The sequence below is a fragment of the Artibeus jamaicensis genome, unplaced genomic scaffold, assembly GCF_021234435.1.
Source record: "Artibeus jamaicensis isolate MK-2021 breed Jamaican fruit bat unplaced genomic scaffold, CSHL_Jam_final contig_2700, whole genome shotgun sequence".
NCBI lineage: Eukaryota > Metazoa > Chordata > Mammalia > Chiroptera > Phyllostomidae > Artibeus > Artibeus jamaicensis.
In genome coordinates this window covers 118-14839 of record NW_026521591.1, presented here as the reverse complement: position 1 = coordinate 14839, position 14722 = coordinate 118, and the positions used below count along the sequence as shown (strand labels likewise).

Sequence of the window (14722 nt, the reverse complement as noted above, 5' to 3'; positions counted from 1 at the left end):
TCAGTAATTCTGTTTACCCACTTATTTAAATCTGCAGATGCACTGTTTTTCACAATCATTCAATAATTACATTTTGAAATTTTACAATCTTATCACTTAGGCAAATATTTGTATAACAAGTTGTTGGTATGAAAAAAACAGAGCTCTCAATTCCAGAATACTGATACATAAACAAGCTACTCTGCCAAGTCCACATCAGACCCTAGCTGAAAAACAGAAAATGGCAAGTGTTGACAGGTATGTGTATGTAAAGGAAACCTATTTACTGTGGTGGGAATACAAAATGAGATAAACTCTACGGAAAACTAAATGGAGGTTCTCCAAAATACTATAAATAGAATTGCCATATGATCTGGCATTTCCACCTATATGAGCTTATATCCAAAAGAATTGATAGCAGAATGTTGAAGAAATATTTGCACACTCATGTCCCTTGAAACAGTATTTATAACAGCCAAGAGGAGAAAATAACCCAAATCTCTTAACAGATGAATAGATGAAGACAATAGGGTAAGTACATGTATAAGAATGTTTTTTCTGACTTAAGAAAGAAGGAAATCATGTCATTTTCCATGACATAAAGAACCATCAGGAGATAATACTAAGTGAAATGAACATGTCACAAACAAGTCAGTAGTAAATTAGACTATGATTCCTCAAAGTATACACCTACCACCACCCCAATATTAAGCAAATACAATGAGGAGAAAATATTCTGCTCAAATAAACATTCAAGTAATCTAAAAAATGAAGAACCAAAACCATCATATTTAACCATGAAAGGCAAGATGCCTGGCTTTTTTTTAATACTCAGTTAGAAATCAATTTGATTTGTGTTTAACTTGAAGCACTTAAATTCCAATCTTCTAAATGTAGCTTTCAGGAAATGCTGGGTACTTTGAGCTGTGTTGTTCAGTATTATTGGCCTTTAATATCAAAGCAGCTACACTCAATCTCAAACACTTCTACTGGCAGACTGTCCAAAGTTCAACCTCATTAACCATCAACTGCATGAGAGGTCAAAGTATGAAATACACTTATCACAACTATGGATTCTAAACTTCCTGTGCTTAGAAGAGCTCAGATTTTAGTTACATCCAGATCTTTTCAAAAGAAAAACTAAACTGACTTGAGAGCTTTGAGCTTTCTCTGGGATGTAATTTAATAAGGTCAAGAAAAATGTTAGGTAAAAACTTCCAGGGTATAAATGAAAACACACACACATATAATGTTATACTCATAATGTCAGAATGTCTATACTTAAGTCTTTTAAAGTAATTATAACAATGGAAGTATTTATAATATGTTATATCAATACCAACCTCCAGGAGAAAGATCTGAAAACCTGAATTTTTATAAGTGTCACATTGTTGGTTATTTCTTATTCAGTGAAGTGTGGAGAAAAGAATAGACTTATGTCACGGTAATAATATTTCTCTTTGAAAAAAACAATAAAATTGTGTATTAAGTCTTACACAGAACAGTTTTCAATTTTTCCTACCCAACAACTACTACTGCCATCATGTACATAAAGATGGATCTTGTTATTCAAACCACAAAAATCTCACAAACTGCTTGAGAATAAAAATATACCTACACTGACAGCTTCTCTCTCAATGCATTCTGTAACATACTTTCTGATAGATAAGCTTCAAATGTCAATCACCAACACATTTTCTTTATGATAAAGTCTCATACAACTTTCTTGTATCTGAAATAAGTTCTCACTTCAGCTTTTCCTTACTGCAAGAAATTCTGATCTCAAAAGATTTCTGTTTTGAAATATAATTCTTTAGTGTAGCACTTAAAACTTGAAATTATGCTGGAGATAGAGTTTGCTCTATACAGAATAGAATGAACTATTGTTTGATAAATTAAAGAATAATCTATCTTACAAACTTGGTTAAATTTTGTAGTTATTAAAATATATTTAATATATATTTAAATATATGGTAAGATATATAAACATTAATATATATTTAAACATGTTAAAATGCAGAACATCTACTCATTAATGACACCATGAAAAGAATGAATAGATGAGGCATAAAGGAGAACAGAAACTTGCAATGGGATTTATCACTCAGAAGTAGCTTCCTAATTGAAAGGTAGAATGGCTCACTGATCACTAACTTACAACAACACCTGGGAGGCATGATCCTGAAAGGATGGGGTATATGATGCTGCGTCCCCATAGCCAGAATACAGGGGTGTAGGAACCAAGGCATAGAAGTATAATTACACTATTGCACATATAGAATGTTTGCTTCCCATTTGGAAATTTATGTTATTCCTCAGCGGGAAATGCTTCCATCAGGGACACTATAATGGTTCCATAGAACTGGAAGGTGAAACTACCACCTTGTCATTTTGTGCTTCATATGTCACTGAACTAACAGGGAAAAAAGTTCATCTAGGTATCTAGGCTAATCTACTGTATGGAATGATCATTCTCATCACTGAGAAGTTTAGTTTTTGCTACACGGTGAAGCTGATAGAACAACATCTGGGACCCAGGGGATTCTCTGGAATGCCTCCTTTTCCTTCATGCCAGATTGTAAATGTTAATGGGATACTAACAGCAACCAGAAAAACACAGGATGAATAAAGACAGACCTTTCAGGATTGGATACTTGGGTCATCCCACCAGGTACAGAGCCCATAGAAGTAACCGGCTAAAAACAAGGGATGTATGATGGGTTTACCAAAGGAAGCTACAGGTGTCAACTACGACATGGCCAATTTACAGAATGGGGACTACAGTGGCTTTGATATTTTCTCTTTGCTCATCATATGCATGTTTTATTTGTATGTACTGATCATTTTCTTCTTCTTTCTCCTTCCCATTTTATTTCATTCAGAAGTTCTCAGAGTTTAACTCACACTATAATCTTTGGATAACAGAATATTTATTGGAACTATGGCTAAATTTTTGGAGGGTTTTTTTTGTGTGACTGTGATTGAAGGGTACTTTTTAAATGTTTATTTGGGGGAATGTATACCTGAGGAAAGACAACTCTCTATATACATAAATGTAAAATTTAAGTGAACAGAAGCTACTGTGCAGAATAAATAGACCAAGAACAGTATGTGCTGAATAAGACTAATTTTTAAAAACTATTACCTCTAATGATTATCTTCATCACAAATATCCATTTTGGAATCAGATGATCCAGCTTGTAACAAGTTCTTTGATTTTAGGCAGGATACTTATTAGTATTAGGAAATATGGATAGCTTGGGTTCTTACGAGGATAGAGTGAGATAACAGGTACAAAGAACTCGATTCAATGAAATGTGTAGATATTCAACAAATGTTAGATTTTTGCAAATCATCCATTAATTCAAGTATTCATTCCATTAATTTATCATGCACTTACACTGGGATAGACAGTGTGGTAGGTACCAATGCCTCTTTGCATGGAAACTAAAGTCCTTTTGGGAGGGGATGACAGATATTAAACTCCCATTTCAATGTTTTTTATCTAAACTTCTCTCACTTCTCCAACTCTGTTTGCTTAAGGCACTTGTGATCATATTTGCTTTGGGTTTTGCTTGTTTACTTTTTCCATCTCCTCCTTGAGACAGTAAACTCAAAGAGAGAAAGCCTCCTTCCTGACTTGTGTTCTTCTCCTATCACAACACTATAGAGCACATTATATGATATTATCTGTAATTAAAATAATATCAAGATTTGAAAATAAATAAGTACAAATTTTGATAAGCACTCTAAAAGCTAATAACAAGATACTCTAAACAATAATCACCAACAGAAGCAACAAATGAAAAAGTGTTAACAGGAACAGAAGAAGACATCAATTTTCCAGCCCAAAGGGGAAGTTGGAAGAAGCAGTTTCAGAGTTCAGATTTCCCAGAGGAGCTATTACACAATCAGTGGCAAGGCTGAATACAAATGCCTTGAAGGTTCATGGAAGTGCTGTGTGCAGCTTCACTGTGGGAAACCTCCTGCTGTTGTATGAACACATCTAATGGTTGTTCCTACCAGGGCCAAATGCGGCCTCTGTTACATGTCCTGGCTCTCTTTTTGGGCACCTCTTCACTGTGTACAAATTGAAGGAACAACCTCAGCCAGTGTCCAAGCAGAATAGACCTAGAGCAAAAAACCAACAGGAGAACAAACCCATACACAAAGACAGAGCTTTTGATGCCATGTGTCTAAGAGAAAGTGTAAAACATGAAGAAAAACTTTTGTAGATGAATCTTCTTAAATACTCACATGTGAACACATGGCATGGCCATGTTTAAATCCAAAAGAATGAATTCAGCTCAGAAATAGCTACCGATGTCCATAAGGAACACTTTGTTAACATTGGAAATAAAAATTCGTTACAAAATGTTGGCATCATAAGAGAGTTAACAGTACTATGTAGAATGTTGCAATATATTCTTTCAGCATAACTTCTTCATCTGATATATGTCTTGTATGGGCACTAAAATAGTATTTGGGATTAAAATTTATATATTAGCCCTGGCCGGTGTAGCTCAGTGGATTGAGCATGAGCCTATGAAGCAAAGGGTTGCTGGTTCGATTCCCAGTCGGGGCGCGTGCCTGGGTTGCAGGCCAGGTCCCCAGGAGAGGAGACACATGAGAGGCAACCACACATTGATGTTTCTCTCCCACTCTTTCTCTTTCCCTTCCCCTCTCTCTAAAAATAAATAAAATATTTAAAAAAAAATAAAAATAAAATAAAATTTATATATTATATATCTTTAAATAATTTTCTATAGTCTTTGTTACATATTTATGTCACAATTTAGTACAAAGTGTTTTGAAGTTTTAGGGTTAATTTTTTAACTATATGTTTACAACAGAGTCCTTAATAACAGGGGTAGTTCCTAAATTCAAATAAACCAATTTTCATATTACAGATATTAATGAGTAAACAACTTGTAGACTGAGAAAATGCCTTTGTTAGTGTTTTTCAGTTTTAGAATGTACTACATAAGTTATAGGTGACCATGCATCTCAAAAATAGTAGAAATTTAATTACCTGAGCATTACCCTCACTGTGCCTGCTCAAAGTAAGTGAGCGCACATTTCAGACACAACCACAGTGTTAAGTACATCACGGTTGCTTTCAGTCCATAGCAGCATTTAATCAACTTGCAAGTAGTTTCCTTCCCAGTAGTCAATAAAAACTTAGGCCCAGAATCCAGAAATGAATGTGAATTTCTTTAACTAGGCTCTCTTATACCAAACTATCTTCCTCACTTCTGTCATAGTGCCTTTTTTCTAAGATGATATAGGAAAACACCACTACTTCTCTTTGGTATATTATTTTATCAAATTGAGGACATTTTTGTAGTACATGTAATTCTTATCTATATACATAGAAAATTTCTATGTACAGATTTTCTATTTTTTAAAATCATAACACGTTTGTGCAAGCACCCAGCCCCAGCAAAGGAGATAAAGCTGAGGATCACTGGTGGCTCCAAACAAGTCAAAGCAGCATCTGACATAGGTTCCCATCACTGGCCCTCTAAAGAGTGCCAGAACAAACAGACCCAGGGGCCAGCTTCAGAAAAAAAAAAAACAGAGCATAATGGAATAAGCTTACCAAGCAGTATATCCACAGGGAGATCTCAGCAGGCACCAAACCCTGCTGAGGCAAATTCTGCTCATGGGATCAGCACCTGTACAGCAGCTTGCACACTGTGTTGGCAGTTGACCCTCATAACCAGCCTGGCACTAAATCCCATGCACAGTAGGGCTAGTAGCAATCAAGACTCAATGAAAACAAAAGAACCCAAATAATCTACAGAAGCCAGTCCTAGAACACCCAGCTCAGTTGATCAGGGATACCAGAGCACCGGGTCCCACATGACACCTATTACATAAGACCATCCTACCAGAACCGGGAATCATAGAAGATCTACCTAATACATAGAAACAAATACAAAAAGGCAGCCAGTATGGAGAGACAAAGGAACAGGCCCCAAATGAATAAAATGAGAAAACCCTCCAGAAAAAGAGCTAAATGAAATAAACTCAATAATTCATTAGATATAAAGTTCAAAGTAATGATTACAAGGATGCTCAACAGCATGATACGAGGATACAGAGAGCAAAAATAAATAAATAATATAAAAAATAAACAGGTCAGTCAGAAATGAAGAATGCAATATTTGAAATAAAGAATTCATTGGAAGGTTAAATGTAGCAGAAACAAAAAACAGTGATTTTGAAGACAAGGTACAAAAACACCCAACCAATCGAAGCAGCAAATTGAAAAAGGAATTTTAAACAATGAGTATAGTTTAAGGGACCATTGGGACAATATGAAGCATAACAACATCCACATCATAGGGATATCAAAAGGAAAAGGCAGATAGCATGCAATCAGGAAACTATTGAAGAAATATGGACCAAAAACTTCCATAGACATAGGTGAGGAAAAATGACACACAAGTCAAGGAAATACTAGAATCCAAACAAAGAGGCAACACAAACACACATCGTAGTTAAATGCTCCAATCAAAAGACATATGGTAGCTGAATGGATAAGAAAACAAGACCCATGTATATATTATCTTTAAGAAGCCCACCTTAGAATAAAAGATACACACAGACTACAAGTAAAGAGATGAAAAAAGATATTTCATGAAAAAGGAAAGAAAAAGAATCTGGGGTAGCAAGACTTATATCTGACAAAAGGGTACTAAAACCAAAGTTATAGTAAAAGACAAAGAAGACACTACATAATGATAAAGGGAACAATCCAACAAGACAATATAACACTTATAAATAACTATACACATAGCAATAGAACACCTAATATGTAAATCAAATCTTGATGAACATAAAAAGAGAAATTGACAGTTATACAGTCAGGGTAGAGAACTTTAACAACCATTTACATTAATGGATAGCTCTTCCAGACAAGAAAATCCACAAGGAGACATGGCCTTAAATGCCATTCCAGATCTAATGAGTTTAATTGATCTCTTCAGAGCATTTCACCCCAAAGCAACCTAATATTCATTCTCTTGAAGTACACATGGCACCTTTTCTAGGGTAGACAACGTGTTAGGTCACAGCACAAGTCTATATAAATTTAAGATGATTGAAATCATACTAAGCATCTGTTCTGACTCTAATGCTATAATATCAGAAATTAAGCACAGGAAATAAAACTTAAGAACACACGAAAACATGGATTCTAAACAACATATTACTAAACAATGAATGGGTTAACAATGAGGTCAAGGAAGAAATCAAAAGATACCTTGCAACAAATGAAAATGAGACTAAAACAACCCATAATTAGTGGCACAGAGCAAAAGTAGTCCCCCCCCAAAAAATCCATGGCATTACTAGCCCATCTCAAGAAACAATGACAACAACAGCAGCAAAAAGCTCAAATAAATGGCCTAACTTTACACTTAAAGTAACTTGAAAAAATACAAGCAACAAACCAAACCCGATGTCTATAAAAGGAAGGACATACATAATACAGATCAGAACAGAAATATACTAAACAATCTAAACAGAAAATACAAATAATAATTGAAATCCAGTTAACTTTTTGAAAAGATGAATAAGATTGGCAAACCTTTAATCAGAGCCATCAAGACAAAAAAAGAGAGGCACAACTCAATAAAAGCAGAAATGAAAGAGCAGAAGTAACAACTGACACCAAAGATATACAAAGATTAATTGTAAGATGAACTCCTTGAACTTGACCTTATCTGGGAAGCACTTTATCTGCCCTTCCATTCTAAATGAAAGCTTTGCTGGATAGATCAATCGTGGATGTAGGTCCTTGCCTTTCATGACTCGAAATACTGCCTTCCAGCCCCTTCATGCTGCAATGTTTCTTTTGAGAAATCAGCTGTTAGTTAAGCTCATTTTATTAGCCCTGTTGGCCATTTTATGTATCTTTGCAAAATGTCTACTGAACTCCTCTGCCCATTTTGAATTTGATTTTTTTCTTGCTACTGAGTTGTATTAGTTCCTTATATGTTTTGCACATTAATACCTTATCACATAAAATTTGCAAATACTTTCTCTCAGTCTGCAGATTGTCTTTTCAGTTTGTTATTTATTTCTTTTGCTGTACAGAACTTACTAGTTTGATATGGCCCTTGTTTACTTTTACTTCTGTTACCTGTACTTCTGGTGTCATTTCCAAAAATAGTACCAGCAAGACCAATACCTAGAAGTTTTTACTATGTTTTCTCTAGAAATGTCATGGACTTGGTGTTATGTGTAGGCCTATTCCATTTTCTGTTCATTTTTATGAGTGCTGCAGTATAGGGGTCAGGTCTCATTTTTTTTCATGTGGTTATCCAGTTTCCCAACCCCATTCACTGAACATATACCATCCCTTCCCCATTGAGTATTCTTACCTCCTTTGTCAATTTGACTATATATTTGAGGCTTTTTTTCTGAATTCTCTATTTTGATCCATTGGTCTATGTGACTATTTTTATGTCCATGTCATAATTTTGATCATGATAGTTTTGTGATACAGTTTGAAATAAGAAAGTGTGATGCCTTCGATTTTGTTCTTTTTTTTAAAGATTGTTTTGGCTATTCACCATTAATGGGTCTCCATACAAATTTTGGAGTTGTTTTTCCTATTTCTGTAAAAGGCCTTTAAATATGTTTTTGGGTTGTATTTAATATAGATGGCTTTGGGTACTATGCACATTCTAACAATATTTTTCCCAAATGTCATCTTGTTATTATTAACATGCTTTCATTTATGATTTATATTAAATAATACTTTGTATAAGTTGAAGGTGTACAGCATGGTGGGTAGACAATTGTATAATTTACTAAGTGCTGCCTCTGATATTTGCAGTACTCAACTAGCACCATAGTTATTACAATATTATTAACCATATTCCCTGTGCTTTCTTTTATATCCCAATGACTAGTTTGTAAGTACCAATCTTATGTTTTTCGCACCCCCACCTAACCAGTTTCCTTTCTGGTAATCATCAGTCTGTTTTTGTATCTCCAAGTCTGTTTTGATTGGTTTATTCATTTATTTTATTCTTTAGATTCCACATATAATTGAAATCATATAGTGTTTGTCTTTCTCTGATGACTTAATTTACTTAGCATAACGTCCTCTAGGACCATCCATGCTCTTGCAAATCACAAGATTCCATTATCTTTGAGGGTCAAATAATATTCTATTGTTCATATGTACCAATACTTTTTATCCACTCTTCTGCTGGAGGGTTCAAGGGTTATTTCCAGGTCTTGGCATATTGTAAATAATGCTGCAATGAACATAGAGGAGCATCTATTTTTCAAATTAGTCTTTTGTGTTTCTTCACATACATAGTCAAAAGTGGAATCACTGAGTCATAAGGCAATTAGTTCATTTTTAAGTTTTTTAATAACTCCATACTGACCTCAAAGTGGCTGCACCAGTCTGCATTCCCACCAAGAGTGCACTAGGGTTCCCTTTTCTCCACAGCCTTGTTGTTTATTGTTTCTTTAGTAAGAACCATTCTGACGGGAGTGAGGTGATATCTCATTGTGGTTTTAATTTGCATTTCTCTGATGATTTGTGATGTTAAGCATTTTTTCATCTCTCTATTAGCCATCTGTACATCATCTTTAGAGAAATATCTAAGATCCTTTTTTCAATTTATTATTATTTGGATTTTTCAATATTTACTGTTGAATTATATCAGTTCTTTATACATTGTGGATATTAACCCATCATACACATACTTGGTGAATATATTCTCCATTAAGTGGGTTTTCTTTTAATTTTGTTGATAGTTTGTTTTTCTGTGCAGAAATGTTTTAGTTTGATGTGAACACATTTGTATATTATTTCTATTGTTTCCCTTGCCCAAGGAGATATATCAGAGAAGATATTACTAACTAAAATATCTGAGATTTCACTATCTATATTTTCATTTATGAGATGGTTTTGTATCTTACAATTAAGTCTTTAATACATTTTTTACTTTATTTTTGTATATGATATAACAAGGTGGCCTACTTTCACTTTTTGCTTGTACCTGTCCAATATTCCCAATACACTTTATTAAATAGAATTTCTTTACTCCATTGTATGTTATTGCCTCCTTTGTTAAATGTTAATTAACCTTAAAGTTGTGGGTTTATTTCTCGGCTCTCTATTCTGTTTCATTGACCTGTATGTCATTGTTTGTGGTGATACCACGCTGTTTTAATTACTATGACCTTGTAGGATAATCTGATATCAAATAGTGTGTTTCCTTCAACTTTGTTCTTCTCTCTCAATATTGCTGTGGCTATTTGAAGGGTTGTAACTCCATATAAATTTTGGAATATTAATTACAGTTCTGTTAAATATGCCATTGTTATTTTGATAAGAATTGTGTTGAACCTATAAGTTGCTTTGGGGCGTATGGACATTTTAGTAATGTTAATTCTTTTTATCCATGAGCCCATTACATGCTTCCACGTGTTTATATTTGATTCAGTGTTTTTCTTCACTGTCTTATAATATCCTGAGTGCAAGTCTTTTACCTCCTTGGTTATATATATTCTAATAATTTTTAATGCACTCATAAATGGGATTGTTTTCTTAGTTTCTTGTCCTGATAGTTCATTATTGGTGTATAAAAACACAACCAACTTCTGAATATCTATTTCATATATTGCTATTTTACTGAGTTCATTTATCACTTCTAGTAGTTTGTTGTTGGAAATTTTGGGGGTTCTTTGTATACAGGATCAAGTCATTTTCAAATAATGACAGTTCCACTTCTTTTCCAATTTGAATGCCTTTTCATTCTTCTACTTGCCTAACTGTTGTGGTTAAGATTTCAGTCCTATGTAAAATAAGAGTAGTGAAAGTGGACATCCCTCTCTTGTTTCTGATCTAAAGAAAATGTTTTCATTTTCCACTATTAAGTAGATGTCATCTCTGGGATTGTCATATATGGTCTTTCAAGTGATGAGATGTGTTCCCTTTATTCCCACTTTGCTAAGTGTTTTATCAAAATGCGTGCTGTTTTTGTCAAAAGATGTTTTTGTATCTATTGATATAATTATATGGTTTTTATCTTTCATTTTTTATTCTGTGTATCATGTTTATTAATGTGCAAATATTATACTGTACCAACCTGACAACTTAGGAATGAATCCATGTAATCATGGTGTGTGATATTTTAATGTTATATGTGGATTTGGTTTGCTAATATTTTGTTGAGGATATTTGCATCTAAGTTCATGAGGAATATAGATCTATAATTTTGTTTCTTTACATGTCTTTTTCAGTTTCGAAGCTAGGGTAATGCTAGCCTTGTTAAAAGAACTTGAAGTATCCCCTCCTCTTGAAATTCTTAGAATACTTTGGAAAGAATAAGTGTTAGTTCTTCTTGGAGTTTTTGGTAAAATTCACCTGTGAAACCTTTGAGTCCTGGAATTTTAATTTTTTTATTATTATTTGAACTTCTTTAGTTGCAATCTGCCTATTCATATTTTCTTCTTGACTCAATTTTGAGATATTAGATGTTTTAAAAATGTATTTATTTCATCCAGGTGTTTAATTTGTTGTCGTATAGTAGTTTGTGGTATTTTTGTATAATCTTTTGTAATTTTGTGGTGTATCAGTTGTTACTTCTCCAATTTCATTTCTGATTTTTTTTGGGGGGGGTTCTCTCTTTTTTTCTCATTGAATCCTGTGCAAGGTTTGTCAATCTTCTTTATCTTTTTAAAGAACCAAGTCTTGATTTAATTGATTTTTTGTTTTGTTTTTTTATCTCCATTTCATTTATTTCTCCTCAGATCTTTTTCTTTTTTCTCTTCTTCTACTGACTTTGGGTTTTGTATGCTGTTCTTTTTCATTCCTTTAAATGTAAAGTTAGATTGCTTATTAGAAATTTTTCTTGTTTCTTAGTTAGACCTATAATGCTATAAATTCTTTTCTTAGGGGGCTTTTGCTTTACCTCATAGATTTTGAGCTATTCTCATTTTCATGTGTTTTAAGGTATCTTTTGATTGCTTCTTTGACTCACTGATAACCCATTCATTGTTTAGTTACATGGAATTTAGGCTCCCTGTCTTTGTGTGTTCTTTAGTTGTTTTTTTTTTTTCTGTGATTGAGTTCTAATTTCTTACCACTGTGGTCAGAAAAGATGCTTAATATGATTTCAATCTTAAATTTATTGAAACTTGTTTTGGGTCCTAACATGTGGACTTACCTAGATAATGTCCCACATGAACTTGAAAAGAATGTATATGTATTCTGCTGTTTTGGGATGAAATGCTCTGAAGTTTTCAGTGAAATCTATGTCATCTGGTGTGTTACTTACATCCACTGTTTACTTGTTGATTTTCTGACTGAAATATCTATTCATCAATGTCAAAGGAATGTTAAAATCCCCTTACTATAACTGCATTACTGATGATCTTTCCCTTTACATTCATTTCTCCTTCAATTTTAAGTGAGAGCCCTGCTGGGGAGACTAGTCTTGTTTGCAGGTACTTGCCTTTTATCACCTTGAATATATTCTGCCAATCACATCTGGCTTGAAAACTTTCTGTTAAGAAATCAGATGACAGTCTTACTGAAGCACCCTTGTAAGTAACTAACTGTCATGGTCTCCCTGCTTTTAAGATTCACTCTTCCTCTTTACCCTTTACCACTTTAATTACAATGTGTCTTAGTGAGTTTCACTTCTCTTCAGACCTCTCTGTACTCTCTGGACTTGCGTGTCTTTTTCCTTCACCAGGTGAGTGTGGTTTTCAGTCATTATTTTGTCAAATAGGTTCTCTAGACCTTGCTCTCTTTTTCTCCTGGTACCCAGGAGAAAACACTGGGTTAATGTGGACATTCTCCCATAGGTTCCTTAAATTATAGTCTTTTTTTGAAACACTCATTTTCAAAGGATATTTTATTGATTATGTTTTACAGTTGTCCTAGTCTTCTTTCTCCCCTTTATGCCCTTCTTCCCAGTACACCCACTCCCTCTAGCATTCCCTTCTCTTAGTTCGTGTCCATGGTCATACATATAGGTTCTTTGGCTTCTCTATTTCCTATATTACTTTTAACCTCCCTTTGTCTATTTTGTACCTACCAATTATGCTTCTTTTCCACGGTACCTTTTTCCTCATTCTCCTCCTCCCCGCTCCCTGCTGATATCCCTCCATGTGATCTCCATTTCTGTGATTCTGTTCCTATTCTAGTTATTTGCTTAGTTTGCTTTTTTTTTAAGGTTCAGTTGTTGACCGTTGTGGGTTTGTTGTCATTGTACTGTTCACAATTTTTATCTTTTTCTTTTTCTTAGATAAGTCCCCTTAACATCTTATATAATAAAAGCTTGGTGATCGATGATGCACTCCTTTAACTTTACCTTATTTGGGAAATACTTTATCTGTCCTTCCAATCAAAATGACAGCTTCACTGAGAGAGTACTCTTGGATGTAGGTCTGTGCCTTTCATGACTTTGAATGCTTCTTTCCAGTCCTTTTTTTACTGCAACATTTTTTTTAGAAACCATTTGGTAGTATTATGAGAACTCCTTTGTAAGTAATCTCTCCTGTTTTCTTGCTGTTTTTAAGGTTCTCTTCTTACCTTTAATCTTGGGTGATTAAATTACGGTGTGTCTTGCTGTGTTCTTCATTGGGCCCAATTTCTTTGGGACTCTCTGAGCTTCCTGGACTTTCTAGAAGTCTATATTCTTCTCCAGATTGAGGAACTTTTCCTTCATTATTTTTTCAAATAAGTTTTCTACTTCTTGTTCATCCTCTTCTCCTTCTGGCACATCTATGATTCAGATATTGGGACATTTGAAGTTCCTATGGTTCCAACAGTTTCCAGAGGTTCCTAATCCTCTCCTCATTTTTTGAGTTCTTGTTTCTTCATTGCGTTCCACTTGAAAGTTTATATCTCCCTTTTGTTCCAAATCATTGATTTGAGACCCAGTTTCTTTCTCTTGACTGTTAGTTCCTTGTATATTTTTCTGTATTTTAGTTTGTATAACTTTTGCTTCTTTCTTTATTTGGTGTCCATACTCAACCACCTCTGTGAGAATTCTAATTACCAGAGTTTTGAACTCTGTATGTGTGATAGGTTGGCTATCGCCCTGTCCTTTAGTCCTTTGTCTGGAGGTATGATCATTCTTTCATTTGGGCCATATTTCTTTGTCTTGGCACACCTATTACATTACAGAGGATGGAGCCTTAGGTATTCACCAGGTCAGAGACAACCCACTTCTCTGCACTGTGGTGCTGTATATGTGGGAGGGGTCAGAGAGGGAACAATGCCACTTGCTCAGGTCTCCCTCTCACCATCTCACAATTTCAAGTAACTTGCAGTTTCTCCTGACACCACAACTCCCACAGATTTTTACAGCCAGAGGTTCTGAGGCTTTATTTTCTTGATGCTGGGCTTTGGGTTGCATGATCTGTCCCACTCCCCAGTTGTTCCTCCTGGCTTATCTGTTTGTGAATGTGGGATTTCTCAGTCTGCCAGCTGCTGCCTCACACCCTGGTCCACCAGACATCACGTTGTGACACAGCCTTTCTGCCCTGGTTGCCCATCTCCACCCTGCCTACCAGTCTGAATAAATGTTTCTTCTTTAACTCCTTGGTTGTCAGACTCCCATACAGTTTGATTTTCTGGCATTTGTGATTGTTTCTTGTTTTTAAATTGGTTGCTTCCTGTTTTTGGTTCTGTGAGGAGGTGAAGCACATCTACCTACACCTCCATCTTGGCTGGACACCAAAAAGTGAAATT

The 14722-nt window shown here is 34.7% G+C and overlaps 1 protein-coding gene across 2 annotated transcripts in view; it reads left to right on the top strand.

The window, feature by feature from the left end:
* Window positions 1–3789, top strand: part of LOC119043920 (UDP-glucuronosyltransferase 2B31-like) — a 51151-nt gene extending 47362 nt beyond the window's left edge. Inside the window, exon 7 of one of the 2 annotated variants that reach the window (XM_053662676.1) lies at window positions 3773–3789. In XM_053662676.1, the coding sequence (XP_053518651.1) occupies window positions 3773–3774 (2 nt within the window). In that variant the 3' untranslated portion in view covers window positions 3775–3789. Of the gene's footprint in view, window positions 1–2861; window positions 2879–3772 lie in introns of those variants that run through there. The other variant, XM_053662678.1, reaches the window with a different exon arrangement.
* Window positions 3790–14722: the final 10933 nt, after the last annotated feature.